Here is a 16600-nt window from a genome sequence, read left to right on the forward strand (position 1 = left end):
ACGTAACAGAAGAGGATTAAAGAAAAGTCAAGTATAGAATTAAACTGACACTGCTTTCTCTCTTGTTTGATGGACCGGTTGTGGACCATGACCTTTTCACGATATTCAGTTATACCTTCATTGAATTATCTCCTTTTATACAAGTTTGCTTTCTTTAGTTTTTGGTCTTTTTTAATTCTTCTTACTTTAGTTTTCTGGAAGACAGGCGGCATTGCATGCTCTGAATATTTTGCTGGTTAAGCAGGAGAAGAAGATGGAGGAAGTTTAAAAGGGGTTACTTAAAACATTTTAAAATGCAGAGGAGGTTCCTTCAACTTTTATCGGGGAGATGTCGCTTCAATTTGCAGTTGCTTGTGTTTAACTCTACATCTTCTTTTCTATGAAAACAAAACAAAACAGAAAAAGAGTATTCCAACACCTGTGCAATAAAGCTATCTTTCTATGAACTGTGAGAGCATTGCTTCATTCCTCCTGCAGTTAAAAACACTCTGCTTTCCTTTATGAAGCGTCTCAGTTGATGTCATGTTGAACGGGCATACTACTACTACTACTACTACTACTACTACTACTACTACTACTACTACTACTAATAATAATAATACTACCCCATCGTTACAGACACCACTGCAATATACTGCTGGATTTATAGAGGTTTATTGAAGGAAGATAGATTCAGACAATAATCTGTGGAAAGCTAAAGACTAACAAACCCATACTGTCACTTATTGTGTCCTTAAAGTCCACAAAACACAAGTAAAGATCAAAATAATTCAATATTATCCAAGGAGATATTCTTCATTAATATATTTATATTCATGAAGTTTATATATATATATATATATATATATATATATATAAATATTTATACACAAGGTCAGATAAATAGCAGTGATAGGTGATATGTCAGGTTTTACAAAGTGTTTGCTGTTAATGGTATTAAACTCTATTGTATATTTTTATGAGTGTATTTGTGTGCATACAAGTGTACGTTTGCCTATGTGCGTTTTTGTATTTGTGTCTACTCCTGAGTGTGTGTGTGTGTGTGTGTGTGTGTGTGTGTGTGTGTACATTCATGTTTGTATGTGTGGTATGTATGTGTGTGAGTGGTAATGTAATAAATTATTTTTTTCTATTTGTCCCAGACACAATGACACCGTACAAAACATGTAGAAGATGGTTGGATTGCCTATTTCACATGTGTGTGTTTGTGTGTGTGTGTGTGTGTGTGTGTATACTGAGGTGTGTGCTTGCTAAAGCCTTTTCCTGGAACTCCCTCCCTCCCTCCCTCCCTCCCTCCTCTCCCTCCCTCCCCTCCCTCCTCTCTCTCCTCTCCCTCCCTCCCCTCCCTCCTCTCTTTCCTCTCCCTCCCTCCCCTCCACTCTCTCCCTCCTTCCTCTTCCTCTCCTCCCTCCTCTCTCTCCCTCTCCTCCCCTACCTCCTCTTCCTCCCTCCTCTCCCTCCCATCCCTCCTCTCTCTCCTCTCCCTCCCTCGTCTCCCTCCCTCCCTCCCCTCCCTCCTCTCTCCTCTCCTCTCCTCTCCTTCCCTCCTCTCCCTCCCTCTCTCCTCTCCTTCCCTCCTCTCCCTCCCTCCCTCTCTCCTTCCCTCCTGCTCCTATTTGTTCCTCTGCTTCTTCTCCTGGAACTTTCTGAAGTGTGTCTGGATGGTGGCGGCCGCCTCCTCCACCTGCAGCGGGCGGAGCGGGGGGGAGGAGGTACCGTTGCTGCCCTCGGCGCAGGAGAGGAGGCAGGGGATGGCCAGGGAGGCCGAGGCGATGGCCATGGAGGCCTGATCTGTGGGGGGGGAGAGAGAGGGTGGGGGGGAGGGGGGGGGGAGGGGGAGAGAGAGAGTGAGAGAGAGAGAGAAGGAGAGGGGGGAGAGAGAGAGAGAGAGAGGGGGGGGGAGAGAAAGAGAGAGAGGGGGGAGGGAGAGAGGGAAAGGGAGGGAGAGAGAGAGAGCGAGAACGATAGAGGGAGAGGGAGAAGGAGAGCGAGAGAGAGAGAGAGTTGGTACTTAGCGTTTTGTTGTATCTTATCCTAGCTCTCTTCGTTGAATTTGGGGAATGCTCTTTCTACTGAGAAAGGTACTTATTGTAAGTCGCTTTGGATAAAAGCTTCTGCTAAATGCCCTGAATGTAAATGTCAATGTATATATAGTCACTCAGTATATATATATACATATATTGTCACTCAGCCCAACGCAAATTCAGTTGAGTTTCATTTAATTGTGTGAAGGTTTTCTGTGTTAAAGTTACACTGAGCAGAACAGAGAGCGGGTCTGACTGAGTGTGTGTGTTGATACGCACTCTTGGTGAACACCCCGATGCTGTTCCTCCTGTAGCCGTCAAACTGGGAGGAAGAACACAAAGACATTAACCAATCGGGGGTGAGCAGTTAGTACAAACACACACACACACACACACACACGCACACACACACAAACACAAACACAAACATGCACAAACACGCACACACATATACACACACACGCACACACACAAACACGCACACACATATACACACACACACACACGAGCATGCGCGCGCATGGTTCATCAGATAGCGGTTCGCACGTCATCTTGATACGATCACCGTCGAGGAGCGTCACTGACGTCATTCCTCAGGGACCCGCCCGGACAGACAGATGGATGGGCAGATAGACGGACAGATAGACAGACAGATGGACAGACAGATGGACAGACAGACAGATAGATGGACAGATAGACGGCCGCACGGCCGCAGGATCAGAATGTCTTCTGACACAGCATCGCGTGAACCGCATACCATAGATCTCTCTCCAGGAATGTCAGTTAACGAATCAGACGGCTCTCTAGACATGAACCCCAGGGGGGAGGCTGCTCGGCCCCCGGCCCAACTGGAGGGGTGGACTGCTTATCGGGAAGGGAGGGTGTGTGTGTGTGTGTGTGTGTGTGTGTATTTGAGAGAGAGTGAGTGAGTGAGTAAAAGAATAGTGTGAGTGCACTCACGGGTGTGTGTGTGTGTGTGTGAGAGAGAGTAAGTGAGTGTTTATAAGTGGTGTGTGTGTGTGTCTTTGTGCGTGCGCGTGGTATGTGTGCGTTCAATATGTGTGTGTGTGGGCTGACCCTGCTTGGTGTGTGCGCGCTACAGAGATGACCTCAGACAGAATCCCTCCCCAGGGATTAGTGCTGCAGCCTGCTCATGGGCGGAGCCAGAGGACTGGAGCTGAGCCCCAGCCAATCAGCCTGCAGGTGTGGGCGGAGCCAGAGGACTGGAGCTGAGCCCCAGCCAATCAGCCTGCAGGTGTGGGCGGAGCCAGAGGACTGGAGCTGAGCCCCAGCCAATCAGCCTGCAGGTGTGGGCGGAGCCAGAGGACTGGAGCTGAGCCCCAGCCAATCAGCCTGCAGGTGTGGGCGGAGCCAGAGGACTGGAGCTGAGCCCAAGCCAATCAGCCTGCAGGCCTGCCCTGACCCTGGGGGGTGGGGGGGTGTATTGTAGTAATGGATAGAACTGAAAATAGGTCCTAACTATTGGAAAAGATGAGAAGATGGCAGAAGATCACGGACCCTGATCTGTAGTTCCACAGCCCCCATTGAGACGCCCTCCCCCAGTGGGGGTACCCACTCTACCCACTGTACCCACTCTACCCACTGTACCCACTGTACCCACTGTACCCACTGTACCCACTCTACCCACTGTACCCACTGTACCCACTGTACCCACTCTACCCACTGTACCCACTGTACCCACTGTACCCACTGTACCCACTGTACCCACTCTACCCACTGTACCCACTGTACCCACTGTACCCACTGTACCCACTCTACCCACTGTACCCACTGTACCCACTGTACCCACTGTACCCACTGTACCCACTCTACCCACTGTACCCACTCTACCCACTGTACCCACTGTACCCACTGTACCCACTGTACCCACTCTACCCACTGTACCCACTCTACCCACTGTACCCACTGTACCCACTGTACCCACTGTACCCACTGTACCCACTCTACCCACTGTACCCACTGTACCCACTGTACCCACTGTACCCACTCTACCCACTGTACCCACTGTACCCACTGTACCCACTGTACCCACTGTACCCACTCTACCCACTGTACCCACTGTACCCACTGTACCCACTGTACCCACTGTACCCACTGTACCCACTGTACCCACTCTACCCACTGTACCCACTGTACCCACTGTACCCACTGTACCCACTCTACCCACTGTACCCACTGTACCCACTGTACCCACTGTACCCACTGTACCCACTGTACCCACTGTACCCACTCTACCCACTGTACCCACTGTACCCACTGTACCCACTGTACCCACTCTACCCACTGTACCCACTCTACCCACTGTACCCACTCTACCCACTGTACCCACTGTACCCACTGTACCCACTGTACCCACTGTACCCACTGTACCCACTCTACCCACTGTACCCACTGTACCCACTGTACCCACTCTACCCACTGTACCCACTGTACCCACTGTACCCACTGTACCCACTGTACCCACTCTACCCACTCTACCCACTCTACCCACTGTACCCACTGTACCCACTGTACCCACTCTACCCACTGTACCCACTGTACCCACTCTACCCACTGTACCCACTGTACCCACTGTACCCACTCTACCCACTGTACCCACTGTACCCACTGTACCCACTGTACCCACTCTACCCACTGTACCCACTGGGGGCCCCGGGGGGCCCCGGGGGGCCCCGGGGGGCCCGTACCTCGTCCATCCTGCTGCTGCGGCGGCGGTGGGAGACGGAGTGGACCTGCCAGGGGAGGGGCTGATGCACCATGAAGGGCCGGGGCTCCGGGGGGCCCGCCAGGCGCTCCAGGAGCTGGAGAGAGGCAGGGGGGGGTATAGATGTGTTAATGGGTGTGTGTGTGTGTGTGTGTGTGTAAATGTGTTTGTGTGTGTGTGTATATGTAAGTTTGTTTTGGGGTGTGTGTGTATAAATGTTTGCGTGTAAATGTGTGTTTGTTTGGGTGTGTGTGTGTGGATAAATGTGTGTGTGTGTGTACATCTGTGTTTGTTTGGGTGTGTGTGTGTGTGTATATATGTGTGTTTATAAATGTGTGTTTGTTTGGGTGTGTGTGTGTGTATAAATTTGTCTAGCCCAGTCTACTTTGATCTGTGAATAACTTTACGATAAATTACCGTGTAATGCGAGTGTACAAAACTAACGTTGAGCACGTTGAGCACCGCCTCGACTACTGCAACTCGCTCCTGGCTGGACTCCCTGCCTCTGCGATTAAACCCTTGCAGCGCATCCAGAATGCAGCAGCGCGCCTCGTGTTCAACCTACCAAAGTTCTCACATGTAACCCCCCTCTTCCGAGACCTCCACTAGCCCCCTGTAGTAGCTTGCATCAGATTCAAGATGATGGTACTGGCATACAAGGCAGTCGATGGAACTGCCCCTGCCAACCTCCAAGCATTAGTAAAGCCACACACCCCAGCTCGATCCCTCCGCTCAACTCCCTCAGCTGGACGTCTGGTACCGCCATCGCTAAGAGCAAGCAAAGGTCGATCAGCGAAGTCACAACTTTTCTCTGTTTTGGGACCTCAGTGGTGGAACGAGCTCCCTACCGATGTCAGGATCGCAGAGTCGCTCTCCAGCTTCCGCAAAAGACTCAAAACTCACCTGTTCAGAGTTCATCTCGACTCTGCATAGAAACCAATGCACAGCCACCATTGAATGTTGTACATCCTGGCACTTGTACATTGCACTTATTCAAGGTACTTAATTGTGTAGCATCTACAGTAGCTGCTATCGTTGCTTTACACGGGGAATGGGTTAGCCTAACGATTGTAATACTTGCACTTGCACTTGGTTCTATGAACATCTTTACTGTTCCGACAGCGATATATTGTTTCACTTCTTATGACAAATGTACTTATTGTAACAAATGCACTTATTGTAAGTCGCTTTGGATAAAAGCGTCTGCTAAATGCCCTAAATGTAAATGTAAAGCACGTTAGACACCTTAACATCTAATGCATCTACTGCCAATATTCTCATTATTAACAGCAGAAGTAGTTGTAGCGCTTCAATATCCATTGTTATGATTAAGTTTGTTTTAATCATGTTCCTACACTTTTCTTAACTGTTTTGGGCTTCAAAACACAGGGTGATACTGTAATAGACATAACGACTGAAGGGACCTTTGAGAGCCCTCCCAGGCCCAATAACGATACGGAGGGTTATCAAAAGGCTCATCATACCGACTCTGCAGCTCGGACCACCATGAACATGGCAGTGAGCATGGTGACCAGCATCCTGTCAAACGTAGTTCACACTCCTCGTTACACTCCTCTGTGTTACAGTCCTCGTAACACTCCTCGTTACACTCCCCGTTACACTCCTCTGTTTCACTCCTCTGTGGTACAGTCCTCTGTTACAGTCCTCTGTGGTACAGTCCTCTGGTACAGTCCTCTGGTACAGTCCTCTGTGGTACAGTCCTCTGGTACAGTCCTCTGTGGTACAGTCCTCTGGTACAGTCCTCTGTGGTACAGTCCTCTGTGGTACAGTCCTCTGGTACAGTCCTCTGTGGTACAGTCCTCTGGTACAGTCCTCTGGTACAGTCCTCTGTGGTACAGTCCTCTGGTACAGTCCTCTGGTACAGTCCTCTGTGGTGAAGTCCTGTACGTTGTATGAACTTGGCCAATGCTTGGGTCCAAACGGTGCTCAGAGAAGACTCAGAGAGGAGCCAACACACACACACACAACGACACAGACACGACACACACACACACACGCACACAAACACGCACACACACACACACACACACACACACACACACACACACACACACACACACACACACACACACACACACACACACTCATGCAATCTCCCACTCTTGGCTAAGTAAGACTGCTAATGTGCTTTACAGTTCAGGAATAGAGACGCACTAATCTTTGCTCGGCTCAGAAAGCACTTATCCTGCAGCTGTGCTCTCACCTCCTACAGCGAGGCCAAGATCAACGCAGGCAGGAGACGCCTTCCCACTCACACACTGGTGCGTTCCTATTGGCTACTGGGCCGGATGGGCCTGGAGGATCCTTATGGTAATGAAGCATGATGGGTCCTGTCCTGCTCTGTGAGCTTCATCTGCTGGCTGATGGCTGTCCCTGTGGAGCCCTGGATCCTCACGGTCTGGACCTCCAGGGTCTGGAGCCTGGAGGGCTGGAGCCTGGAGGTTCTGGAGCCTGGAGGTCTGGACCTTCAGGGTCTGGAGCCTGGAGGTCTGGAGCCTGGAGGTCTGGAGCCTGGAGGGCTGGTCCCTGGAGGGCTGGAGCCTGGAGGTCTGGACCTTCAGGGTCTGGAGCCTGGAGGTCTGGAGCCTGGAGGTCTGGACCCTGGAGGTCTGGAGCCTGGAGGGCTGGTCCCTGGAGGGCTGGAGCCTGGAGGGCTGGAGCCTGGAGGTCTGGACCTTCAGGGTCTGGAGCCTGGAGGTCCGGACCTTCAGGGTCTGGACCTCCAGGGTCTGGACCCTGGAGGTCTGAACCCTGAAGGTCTGGTCCCTGAAGGTCTTGTCCCTGGAGGTCTGGACCTTCAGGGTCTGGACCCTGGAGGTCTGGACCCTGGAGGTCTGGTCCCTGGAGGTCTGGACCCTGGAGGTCTAGACCCTGGAGGTCTGGAGCCTCAGACTCTGGAGCCCTCAGGCTCTGGACCCCGGCGGTCTAGAGCCAGGGTTTGACCTCCCCCTGGTTCACTCACTGACTGAGGAGCATCTGAGAGGAGTGGGATTATTGGATGAGTGTAAGCAGAGGGTTGGGTTTAAGTTTGGGTTTGGTTGACCGGTTAGGTTTTAGGGTTTCATTTGGGGTTTGGCGTCACGTACACGTGGTTCCGTTTTGGTTTAAGGGCTTCAGGGTGAGGGTTAGTATCATGGTTAGTGATAGGGTGAGTATTAGTGAAAGGGTTAGGATGAGTGATAGGTTTAGTATTAGTGAAAGGGTTAGTATTAGTCATAGGGTTAGTATTAGTGAAAGGGTAAGTGTTAGTGATAGGGTTAGTGTTAGTGAAAGGGTAAGTGTTAGTGATAGGGTTAGTATAAGTGAAAGGGTAAGTGTTAGTTATAGGGTAAGTGTTAGTGATAGGGTTAGTATTAGTGAAAGGATTAGTATAACTCATAGGGTTAGTGATAGTGAAAGGGTAAGTGTTAGTGATAGGATTAGAATTAGTGAAAGGGTTAGTGTTAGTTATAGGGTTAGTATCATTGATCTCTGCGTCACCCTGCTGGAGCAGACAGGGTAATGATCTCTGGGGACAGTGTGCTACGTCACTGATCCCTGATGGTACAGAGGGTTATCAGAAGGTTCATCTTGTTTGACAGCTGCTCCTCCCAACGTGTTTCATCTTAATCAGCTCATCAGATACTCAGATGAATATCTGGTTGGGCGGGACACCTGGCCTCCTGAACATGAGGCCTATCACACCACACCACAGATATAAAGGCTGAGAGAGACAGAGACAGAGAGAGAGAGAGGGAGAGAGACAGAGGGAGACAGAGAGAGAGAGGGAGAGAGACAGAGGGAGAGAGAGGGAGGGGGAGAGAGAGAGAGGGAGACAGAGAGAGAGGGAGGGGGAGAGAGAGACAGAGAGGGAGGGAGACAGAGAGACAGAGAGAATGACAGAGGAACTTGAAAATGCGTTGAAAGGTTGAGGCTTCTCAAGATTTCCTTCTAAGACTTGTGTGAGGAGCAACAGGTAAGACACACTAATGAGTCCCAGGAACACATGTATTGGTTATTTATAAAATATGTTCAGAAGACAGTACTTTGGGTTAGGGTTGGTTATTATTATATGCATTACTTATGCAGTTCATTATTGTCCATTAAAGCATGTAAGGGTTTAGTACAGAGGGTTTAAAATGCTGTGTCTTTGGACAATGCTTAAGATAAAATGCTTCATGTATCAGAGTGCTACACTGTAGTTTTACAAGAAAATGAAAACAAGTCTGCAAATGAATATGCAGGCAGGAAAAACCCTTGATTAAAGGTGAATTAGCGAGGACAGATCTAATATCAAAGAGGGGGCTTCGTAATATAACCATACCATTTGTTCAGATCTGATTGTTCGTGCATATTGACATTGGTTTGACCCTCTCGTGAGTCATGACATCACAGTTAAAGATGAACAGAATAATGGGGGAAGCTAGCGAAGCAAGGCTGAGAGATAAAGGACCGGAAAAACTGGCTCCCTCTCCGAAATGATGTGGTCGCATAGTTTATACATGTCTGATCATCTGCATGGAAACCAACATTAGAGAGCCACATGCACAGATTTGATGACAATTAACAACATAACAAAATAAATATTACATAAATGTACATTAGTAAATGCAGTAGAAAGAATAATTAAACATGTTTAGTCTTTCTATATATGTTGTGTGTATTTGTTGTTGTCTTATTGCACTATAGTTATGTTATATTATATTTTTGTTGTCTATTTGCACTATTAGGTTATTATGTTATACGTTGTATGGTAAATATTTTAATAGCCCATTTGGAGGATGGGGAAACGTAATTTCGGTCCTCTATGTAACTTGTTGCGCGGTCGGTCTGACAATAAATTCACTTTGACTTTGACTTAAATGATGTGTAAGCATCATTAACATGAGGACCATTAGTAAATTATTACTAGATCAATAGTTAACAGCATTAACTAAAGTTTATTAATGGTTTATTAAGGTATCCTTATTGTGAAGGGTTACCAATGATTTGGATTGACTGTGCGAGTACAGACCAAAGTACTCCCATGACCTGCTACACCTTAAGGTTGTAATTCTATCTGCCGACCACTCTGATCACTAGTTCAGCATACATTATTACTCATGTTCAATCATGTTTTGTTCTTCATGTGAACTTTTAATTAGATAAATGTGTCTTGCTATAATTGAAAGTTGTTTGCTGCATGCGTTCACTAACCTGCACGTTGGTTAATATGTGTCAAACTGGTTGTTTTCGGCAGTGACTGGTTTGAGAGGAGACACGTCAGGTGATCAAAAGGGGAGGAGCCCAGGTGTCCAGACATGTCACTCAAGGGTTCCAGGAGGCTGGGCAGCCAGAAAAAAAGTAGGTTTAGAATGTGAAGAATTTAAAGACATGAAGTCAGAAGAGTTTTCCTTCAATTTGTCACCGGTCACATCTAAACCTTTCTGAAAACATATATCTATAGTAATTTAATAATTTAACTTTTGAAAAATATACTTATTCAATAATAATATAATGTTATTAAATTCTGTCTGCAGTGTTTACCCGATAAAGGTTAAGTGTACAACCATTAAACAAAAACTCAATATTTACTAGTGAACAATAAACAATATAATCCCATTAGTTGAATCCCTATAATGACAACCTTTATAACCCTGTTTCTAATCCAGAACTCCTCATGAAGAACACACAGGCAGAAGTCCTGATGAAGATGGGTCTGGAGGGGTTCCGGGATACACCACTGGACTTGGCCTCCATGCTGGACATCAGCTCCTGGAGCAAGGAGCTCCAACCTCCTCTGACGCCCAAAGAACTCCCCCACGCCTTCCTCCAGCGCCTCTGGCTGCTCAGACCGGACGCTCGCAGTCCGCTCTGCATGAAGCCGAATGGGGACGTACCTCAGCCCCCGATGGAGAACCACATGATGGATGGACATGAAGACGAGTCCTGCAGCGCGGTGAATCCACTGGATCTGCTCACAGGCGTCTACATGTCTGCCAACAGCTTCCTTCAGCAAGAAATTGCAGTGCGCATGGTGCAATGCCAGTTTGCTGTGCCCCTGGTCCTTCCATCCTTAACTCCAGAGCAGCCTGGCCTGTTCCTCCTCTGGCCTTTGAGAGGTGTTGTGAGCGAGTCGAGTCCCAAGTCCATTGCTAAATCAAAATTGTCCTTAGAAGTTCATTTGGCCAGTACATGCATGCCAATGGTCTCCTGTGTGAAGCTTGGTCATTGTAGCACCTCAAAGTCAAAGGTCTTAAGTCACATGACGGCAGGAGCCAGTTGCCGCTTCGACATGTTCCTCCACCGGGGAATGGACGGAGGGCAGACTCACCGGAAACTGGGCGATGGTTTGGTGGAGGTCGGATGGTGTCTTCCCAGTCGAGACCCTGAGAGCTATGCTTTCCCTGAACCTGTGGTGATCTCCAATCTACGGGGTGATGCAGCAGCACATGAGAAACGTGTCCGACTCCTATGCCGTGCCTCCTCGGCTGTGGTGGTGTTCTGTGGCAGTCTAAAGGAGAAAGAGAAGGATCTTCTATCTTTATGGAGAGGCATGGCGAGCAAGCTCATCCTCATTGATCTCAAGCCACCTCCAGAAGATGAGGGCACGGAAAGGGTTGTGGGGTTTGTTAGCAAAAGTCTGGAAGAAGATCTGGGTCTTCCCAAGGGTTCCGTGCTGTCAGGTGGAGGTCTTGGTGAAGAAGAACTTGCTCATATGCTACGTCACACCCTGAATGTTCTGTTACCAGGTCGAATGAAGCTTATATCACTTGAAGATGCAGCGAGTATAGCAATGGAAGAAGGCTTCCGTTTGGATGAAGGCACCAAGTGTAAGAATGCAAAGGCTAGAGCTGCAGAGGTGTTGCTAGGTTTAGAGGAGGGTTCTGCTCAGTTCAGAGAGAAGCAGTTATCCCTGCAGGGGGAACCATGGGCCAAGGCGGCTGTACAAGTGAAGGAAGAGTGTCAACAGAAAAGAGCAGGAGAACAAACTAAACCTCCACTGAAAAAGAAAAGAAGCAGCACCCGTTTGAAGCCAAGCAGTTACAAGATGAGCAATGCCATGAGGGTTTTTACAGACACTCTCTTCACATCAGACAAAGAGGAAAAAATCTATTTTCTGAGCTGGATGAGGCAGAAGATTCAGGCTATGCAGAGAAGACCAATAGATCACAATATCCCGGCACTTCAAAATGATGAGACAATGCAGGATGATGACACTGAAAATAGGCCCAACGGTAATGTTGATGATGAAGATGACATTCACCATCATTCTCGTTTTCGTCTAACTTCAATTGATGAAATGGAAGATGAACCTCAAGATCAATTAGAAAGTGAAGCACCTAGCTTTAAGGAGATCCAGGACAGCAATCAACCCCCTTACAGTGATGTAGAGCAGCTAATGTCTGTGGAAAATACTGTTGATTTGAACTGTAATGATCCTGAGGGACTGAACCTGGTGTCTGATGTATCAGATGCAACTCAGACTACAGATCTGGATTCCTGCACCTCAGAGTTAGATCCTTCCTCTCTTGGTCTGGAGCACTTTCTGCGTGAGATGGGGTTGATCTTCGAGCTGAAGCACGCCGGTCAAGGCAGTGGGAGCCACAATGTGTTGCGTCTTCCAAGCATAGCTGCCGATTTACTTCTCTACGGAGTTCCGCTAGAGATTATGGACGGAGATGCTTCGAACATCCCCACCAAGTGGCTGGGCGCCGTTCTGGCAGAATTCAACCGCCGCATGGCCCGCAAACAGTTCAGGGTGCGAGTGTTGGCCACCATAGGAGTGCATCATGGTGGTAACTCTGACCTGCTCTTAGCATTGTTTGGAGTAAATGTTCCTGAATTAAAAAGAAGGTTCACAAAGGGTATTTACATGCTGCCTTTAAGTGTACCTGAGGACCTGAGGAAGGAATTGGCTTTTGAATTTCTGATGCTAGTTAATGTGGAAGGACTCTGCAGTCCCCAACTAGACTCAGAGACAGCCTCAGTAAGCCTTTTCAGAGACAATGAGATGGCTACAGTAGCGACGAGAATCAGTGATGTTTTGATTCACAACATTGCCTCGTGTGGAGGTAATGGATTACAATATTACCTCAATATGGTAGTCAATGCTCTCCTACGCACCAAGGTCTATGGATTAACACCCATTTGCCAGCTTGTCAAACAGGATGAACATCTAAACAGCCAATTACAAGCCCTGCAAATAGGGCGCGTGGGAAAGATTCTTCAGACAGAGCCTGAGGATTCAGACTTTGACACATTTGATCTACTCAGCACACAGGCTGAAGGCAGTGCCCCTTGTGTCATAGGGCCATGGAAAAATGCTTCCCTCTCTGGACCAGTGGATGAAGGGTACAGTGAGGCGGTCCTCGAGGTCAAACAGAACGTGTTTGCTGCGTTGAAGAGCTGCGGAGCCAAATCTAAAGACTGGGGACTGGCCGACTTCATGAGCCGCTTGATTGATGTTTGGGAGGATATTAAAGCTCAGTCTTTCACCATAGGGATGCAGAATACTGAAGTAGCTGAGGCCTTTTGTATGCTGTGCACAGAACTCTCGCAGTGGGAAAAGGACTTCCTGGAGAACATGGAGGGATGGTTTTACAGTGCAACAACAAGGTTGAGAGACAGCAAGGCCAGAAGTGCAGGGACTGGGGACAGCAGTGACCTCCTTGGTGCACTCAAAGAGGAAGCTATTGAGGAGGTCAAAACAGGGGTTCACAAAATGGTGTCACAAGTGGAATCCTATTTGGTGAAGGATGACCTTCACAAAACCTACGTTGAGGCTTATAGAACAAACTTAATGGATCATTTGAAACAACTTGAGGAGCAGACCACAGAAGACATGATAGGAAGACTAGAGTCAGCCAAGGAGAATATATATTCATCCACTCAACTTGAGAACTTGCAGTCCATGTTAGAAACAGAGCTGGAGTCCAGGCATAACAAATTGACAGAGGCCAGCAAATTAAACAACATCCTGTTTGAAGATGCACAGCTGGAAAAAGAATTTGAGGAATCATGGAAAAATGCATTATCAAACTTAAACTTCCGACCCTCAACGACAAATGATATCTGTGCAAGAGTAAAAGTCATTCTGAGGGCCAATCTCATCCAGCGTGGGCTCCAGAAGCACCTCAACAAACTTGAAGATATTGCCGTAAAGAAAGACCCTGAGTTTGTGGTTACTGAGGACCACTTTGGGTACCTGAGCAGAATGAAACACATCGGAGACAACAACAGACAACAGATATTAGAGGCCCACGAAATGGCATGCGATATTATAAATGGTTACAATAAATATGTCGCTCAGAAATCCAGATTACTCGCAGACTTCTCTGATAGCTACATCGAAGATGTGTTAAAAAATATAGACAAAGCGTTGACAGAAAAGCCAATTGAAATCAGGTCGGCCTTTGAAGTGGATTTGAAGGTTTACCTCTGTAGCTACGCATGCGAAGACTTTCAAGAAATACACGACCGTTATGCTAAGGACACCGAACTTTTGACCTTTATCAATGGAGCAAAAGAAAGGTACCAAGCTGAATTTATCTACCAGTTCCGTAAAAGAGACCAGTGTCAGAGGACGGCGGAGGCCTTCACCACCATGTTCCTTAAACCTACAGCTCTGGGCTACATCCACAGGCACCTAGGCACTCTCCTCATGGACGAGATGATCCACCAGGACAGAACCGGGCAGTATCTGACCCCATGGGATTTCAACTCCACTCTACTGGAGGAGCTTCTAGCAGAGGACAGCTTTGAGTCCTACCTGGAATACCTGCATTCCTTCGACACGTTCTACCTCCAGAGGATCCACGAAAGGGTGGTGGTTCACCTCTCGGCGTCCCGAGGCTTAGAGAACTGGAGGCAACAGCGCCTTGGCCAGATCATCGGGAAGATGGCGGCGGCCGTGAGCCAGGCGGCCGAGGGTGCCAGCGGAGTGCTCAGCGACACCACGCTGCTGCTGGAGAAGGTGTGCCTCACCCTGGAGCTGGACGGAGACGTGGAGGTCCCCAGGCACACCCTGGACAGCCCTCTCTTCAGGATTACCGTGGAGTGGGACCGCTTCACCAGCTGTCTGCTGGAGACCCTCGCCCAGCTGCGTCTGGCCCTGGCCCAGGAGTTCTCCAGGAGCGTTGACGCGAGCGACCTGCTCCGGGCCCTCCCCCTGCAGCCCCAGGACGCCATCCACCTCAGAGTCCGGGGCTGCCCGGAGCGCTGTCCTCACTGCAGAGCCCCCTGCGGAGTCCTGGACCCAGGACACCAGGAGCACCGGCCCCGGCTGCACCGGCCCACCGGCCTGCTGCCGTACCCCTGCGACCGCCCCCCGTCCCTGTCCCACATGAGCTGCCCCGCGGAGCTCGCTCAGGACAACCTGTCTGCGAGCAAAGACGCAGACAGCCAGGCCCTGGCCGGAGAGAACCACGCCGTCCCCCAGGACCGGAGTAGCCCCCCCGAGCAGCCTGCCAGCCAGACGCCTGGCGCTTACTGGAGGTCAGCTAACCATCACTTTAACTCCCATTATCATTAAAAGCTCTTCAGACACATATATCACGTCCTGAAACTGTATGGTAATCCAACTGTTGCCCACTGTTTGCAGGTATGTGATGGGGAGATTCAATGAAAGGTTTGCGGAGGAATATGAGCAGACACCAGCTGACCTGCCGGAGGAATGGAAGAAGATCACTCAAGAAGAGGCTTTGGAGAGTCTAAAGACTATCAAGGAGAGCCTTCAGACTTTATGACACTAAGCAGTGGTTAGGAACTCATTAGCAACTGATCCGTGTATTTTTTCTTTGTGTTTTTTGTTAGAATTGCATTGCATGTTGTATATCTGTTCCATGTGCCTTGGAACATTAATTGAAAAATAACTATAATTGAAAAATAACTATACAATGAAATTACGCTAGAAATGGTACTGGTAAAGTGAGTCTTGTAATGTTAAATGTTAAAGTTAAGTTTTTACTATTTTAACCACTCTTTATTGAGGCCTTCTGAGTTATACCAAAAAGGCTTTTCTTAAAAAACGATTATTTGTACTTATTTGTTATTTGTATATTATAATAACACAAGCTTTTTCGGTGTTATGGGCAAAGGCTGACAAACAAATAAAAAGGCTACCATGTTGATAAAAGTGTGACTTCCACAAGATGGCAGTGCTGACTAATGAAAACCCATCCTGAGTTCTTTAATAGGCCTTTGCTTTTCTGACAAAGATTAAAAATGTTTTCCAGAAGCTGTATTGTATTTAATTACCAAGGGTGTTGCATGATGTCAATCATTTGAGATTTGTAATGGAGCATTATTGGATATGAGGACTCAAAAGTATTTTCTATCTTTTAGATTGGAGCTACAGACAGAGTTACTCAAATATATGAAAACATCTTATTTCAGCTGCTTTAAGAAGCAGATGTCTCATCGTTATTGTCAGAGCCTTCCCCAGCTGCCGGTGCTCACGGACATATTTTGATTCCCAGAGATGTTCGGCCTAAGGAGTCAACAAAGTGTAAATTGGTTCTGTGCAGATGAGTGGTCTATCCCAGACCACACACATACAAACAAAGTCATTATCTGGCACTTATTCATCCATGCTAGTAGAGGTCCACGTCTCACTCTCTCACAGGCACAGAGCATCCCCAGCAATATGCTGCCCCACACATCCTCACTCCTGTCTCATCCATCAGGTGAGGGAATGGAAAATCCATTGGGAGTAGGTAGGAGGTCCACTCCACACTACATCCTACTGCCATCCCTGTGACACATGTATCCTCATAGAGTAGGCATTGTCTGCTTTGTTTGCCACATTACATTAATGTAATTCCAAAAGATGAAAGTTGTTTGACAGTGAATCCCAGTCTCTTTCTGAAGC

The 16600-nt window shown here is 48.1% G+C and overlaps 1 protein-coding gene across 1 annotated transcript; it reads left to right on the top strand.

Annotated features, from left to right (window-relative positions):
* Positions 1-8562: 8562 nt before the first annotated feature.
* On the top strand, positions 8563-15935 carry gvin1l2 (GTPase, very large interferon inducible 1-like 2). The gene is made up of 4 exons (XM_079731708.1): positions 8563-8725; positions 9989-10092; positions 10401-15225; positions 15332-15935. The coding sequence occupies exons 2-4, from the start codon at positions 10050-10052 to the stop codon at positions 15474-15476; spliced, it is 5013 nt and encodes a 1670-aa protein (XP_079587834.1). The 5' UTR covers positions 8563-8725; positions 9989-10049; the 3' UTR covers positions 15477-15935.
* The last annotated feature ends 665 nt before the right edge of the window (positions 15936-16600 follow it).

This window comes from Pollachius pollachius (assembly GCF_949987615.1).
Source record: "Pollachius pollachius genome assembly, chromosome: 3".
Classification (NCBI taxonomy): domain Eukaryota; kingdom Metazoa; phylum Chordata; class Actinopteri; order Gadiformes; family Gadidae; genus Pollachius; species Pollachius pollachius.

Bases quoted from the DNA above. Each gene is read 5' to 3' on its own strand.
- gvin1l2 (XM_079731708.1), top strand. From the start codon at position 10,050: ATGTCACTCAAGGGTTCCAGGAGGCTGGGCAGCCAGAAAAAAA. The intron at 10,093-10,400 runs GTAGGTTTAGAA...TTTCTAATCCAG, and splicing joins GCTGGGCAGCCAGAAAAAAA to AACTCCTCATGAAGAACACA. The intron at 15,226-15,331 runs GTCAGCTAACCA...CACTGTTTGCAG, and splicing joins ACGCCTGGCGCTTACTGGAG to GTATGTGATGGGGAGATTCA.